The 3,449-nt window shown below is 38.8% G+C and overlaps 1 protein-coding gene across 1 annotated transcript; it reads right to left on the bottom strand.

Moving 5' to 3' along the window:
- Positions 1-2,426: 2,426 nt before the first annotated feature.
- On the bottom strand, positions 2,427-2,813 carry LOC144224758 (large ribosomal subunit protein eL42-like). Its single transcript, XM_077755853.1, has one exon. It carries the CDS (start codon positions 2,811-2,813, stop codon positions 2,496-2,498), a length of 318 nt encoding a protein of 105 aa, XP_077611979.1. The 3' UTR covers positions 2,427-2,495.
- Positions 2,814-3,449: the final 636 nt, after the last annotated feature.

The raw sequence follows: 3,449 nt of genomic DNA, 5'->3' as shown, positions 1-3,449 counted from the left end.
TATACCACCTATTATATAAACAAATATTTCATATGTTAATACATTTATATTTATATATTAAAATAAATCTAAGGGCCTTAATTAGCTTTAATTTTCTTTGATTAGTTCTAATAACTTGTAGGACTTGAAATTATTTAAATAGTATTTCTTCCATTATCTCAACTCTTCAGAAATGGAGGATGGCTTTACAGTTAGTCTGAATAAGGAAAATTGAATTAATATTAATTTTCTTTAGACAATCTGGTGGTGATCAGAACACAAAGTCTGGATCCAGAGTGCCTGGGAACAATCCCTGGCTTGACACCTATAAATTCTGATTTTTTTTAAACATTTATTTATTTGAGAGAGAGAGAGAGAACCACTAGGGGAGACACAGAATCTGAGGCAGGCTCCAGGCTCTGAGCTGTCATCACAGAGCCCTATGCAGGGCTTGAACTCGTGAATTGGTAGAGCATAAGCTGAACTGAAGTCAGACGATCAACGACAGAGCCACCCAGGTGCTCCTAAATTCTGATTTCTTAAGCAAGTGATTTACCACATCTGTGCTTCAACTTCCTCATCACTGGAATAATATAGTACCTCCATAATATTACCACTATTAAATGAGTTAACATTTAAGTCCTTTACATATAGTAATTATTATCCCTTTTTATCAAACTAACAGCTGAAACTCACCTATTTGGTTTGTTTAATTTCCTTTACACTTGCATGAAATTGTCACCAATGCTTACCTGTAACCACTTCTTAGGCTTTTGAAGTAATCTCTACAATATGACAATTGTTATGGTTTTATGGAGGACCTATTTCATTGCTATGTATTAACTTATGTGTTAAATTTCATATATTATTAGAAAAGTAACATAGAATTGGCATATTAAAGAAGGGATAAGGCAGGTAAAACCCAAGCTTTTGTGCTAAAGATCAATTGGCATCACCACTATCACTAGGTAGCCCAGGAATGTGGGCAATCACATCTCCAGGCCTCATGAAGAGAATGGTCTCCTGTAACATGCAGATTGGGAGAAGCTTACTGTCACTGTGCCCAACTGTCACAAAGCAGTGATCGTTGCGGGTTCCTAAAGCTGTGGTCATGTGAATGCTGTCATCATGTGTACACTACAGTTGTGTGGCAAGCCCAAACCTACTGGTAATGTCAATACCATGGGCTTCTAAACCCTGAGTTTACCAGGTCTCTCTGGACCAGTTGCCACTATGATCCTGTGGTAGATTCAGCTCTTCAAGTCACTACAGTATCACGGACTCCTAAATCCTGCCAATCGTGCGGATTCTTCCTGTCATGTGACCCGGACTAGCAAATGGCATGTGGAAGCATCAGCTCTAGAAGTCACGTGGGTATCCTGCTTCTGATGGTCATATGGAATGGTATGGTCACATGTCAGGTTCAGTTGTCTGTATCACACATGTTCATGGACTACCAAACTCTGCAGATTTATGAGTCAGCAGCCATGTTGCTCCTACCATCACGTGACAGGCAAAACCCTTACTTGCAGTCACGTGAACACTGCAGCTATCCAATCGCTTTTGGTCACTTATATCTGATGGTCACGTGAGGCTCAGCTTTCTCAGTCACGCGAAAATCGAGGGTTCCTGAACCTGAGGTAGCTTAGGTTTAACGCTTTCGTGTAAGTAGCCCTGGAAATCAGGTAAACCTCAACAGCTATGGGTTGGTTACACGGATCCCGCAGTCATTTGATCCCCCTCTGGTCGTGTGCAAGTGTTTGGAGAGTCTCCTGAAGTGTTACTCAACTTAGCTTTCTGAGAAGTCAGACCTATACGCGCAGACTTTTAAAATTGTGGTCTGTCCTCTGGCAAAGGGGAAACTTTCGGGGAACTCTGATTCAGGTAGCAGCCTTTCCACCAACTTGTATACACTGCCGTGGCAGGAAGTACTCGGGTAGGTGGGGCAGGAGCAAGTACTAGATGTTTACTTGGAGAATTGGCGTGAAAGGATGCGGCAGGGGTTCGTGGACTTCTCTCAATGGCCAGTCTCTAGAAACGCGGCACGACCTCCTTTCCGTTCCGCTTCCCCACCCCCACACCAAAGCCATATTCTTGAATATCGACAGCCATATTAACTGTCTGTGCAGTGTAATGGATTCGTCTGCCATCCTCTGACCATATTGTTATCAGGACCCCAGAGACCTAGATGCTAATTTGTATAGACAATTCCAAATCTGATTTTAATTTCTGTTACTTGCTTCTCTAGAACATAGTGAAGAAGACTTTAAAAAAAAAAAAGAATTGGACATTTTTTCAATAAAAGTGTGAAAATTAAACTGTACTCAAAAAATGTTTCTAAATGTGAAAATAGCCAATATATGAAATTTCAAAATATATTTCTTTTTTTTTCCCTCAAAAAGGAAATTTTATTGAGGGCACTAGTTTATTTCACACTCAAAGGACCAACTGTAACCAAATGAAGTGAACATAACCTCAAGATTTTATTGTCTTCATAATGTAACAAAATACGAAGCTTAGAACTGGATCACTTGGCCCTTTCTCTTATCTCTTCCCAGTTTAAAATGCTTGCATCTCTTAATAGCCAGCATTCTCTTAGATCTGCAGTTCGGCTCAACACATTCAAGCCTCAGCACAATCTTCTTTGTAGTTTTAGCCTTTTTTCGAAAAATCGGCTTAGTTTGCCCACCATAGCCACTCTGCTTCCTGTCATAACGCCGCTTTCCCTGGGCATAAAGAGAATCTTTGCCTTTCTTGTACTGTGTCACTTTATGGGCTTGGTGCTTGCCACACTTCTTGCAGAAAGTCCGGCGGGTTTTATGAACGTTCACCATGGCTGCGAGAAGGCTATCGGCACGGAAAGGAAGAGGGCGAGCCCAAAATATATTTCTTATATTTATTTTGTAGTTCAGTAGTTTTTCAAAGTACACATTGTGCACATATATTTTTGCTATGACTTTCTAAATGGCTTAAACTAATCTAACCAGACACCATTAGCTTCTGATTTCCCCCATGATTTTCTATCCAGTGCTTCTTAGACTCCTTGAAAACCCTCTCCCTCCCTCCTTTCCTTCATGTGGAAAAAAAGAGTCATTTAAGAAAAACATATTAAGTAAAATTACAGGTGATACACTTCATAAAGACAATATAGATGTTGGTGAATGAGTAAAATTCAGCAAATAAAGGATTATGTTTACATTTATGGAGTTTTAAAATATTGTTTGATAGATGGGAAAGGAATATATTCTTGNAATATATTCTTGTGTAATGTTTTTATTATTATATTATATCCACTTTATTTTTTTCTCTCATTTCAGCACTTCCAAGTTTGAGCTATAAAACACTATGTCTGAAAGAGAGCAACAACAAAAATGCATTCTTCCATTAAAGAAATGTGAGACATACAGAAATGAAGGTAAAAGAATTTTTATATTGTCATATATTTAGGCTAAATATATTAATATGCAATT

The sequence above is a fragment of the Crocuta crocuta genome, unplaced genomic scaffold (genome assembly GCF_008692635.1).
Source record: "Crocuta crocuta isolate KB4526 unplaced genomic scaffold, BGI_CrCroc_1.0 scaffold505, whole genome shotgun sequence".
Lineage (NCBI taxonomy): Eukaryota > Metazoa > Chordata > Mammalia > Carnivora > Hyaenidae > Crocuta > Crocuta crocuta.
This window is presented reverse-complemented; position numbering and strand designations above follow the sequence as displayed.

Coding starts and splice junctions, on each gene's coding strand:
- LOC144224758 (XM_077755853.1), bottom strand. CDS start 2,813: ATGGTGAACGTTCATAAAACCCGCCGGACTTTCTGCAAGAAGTGTGGC.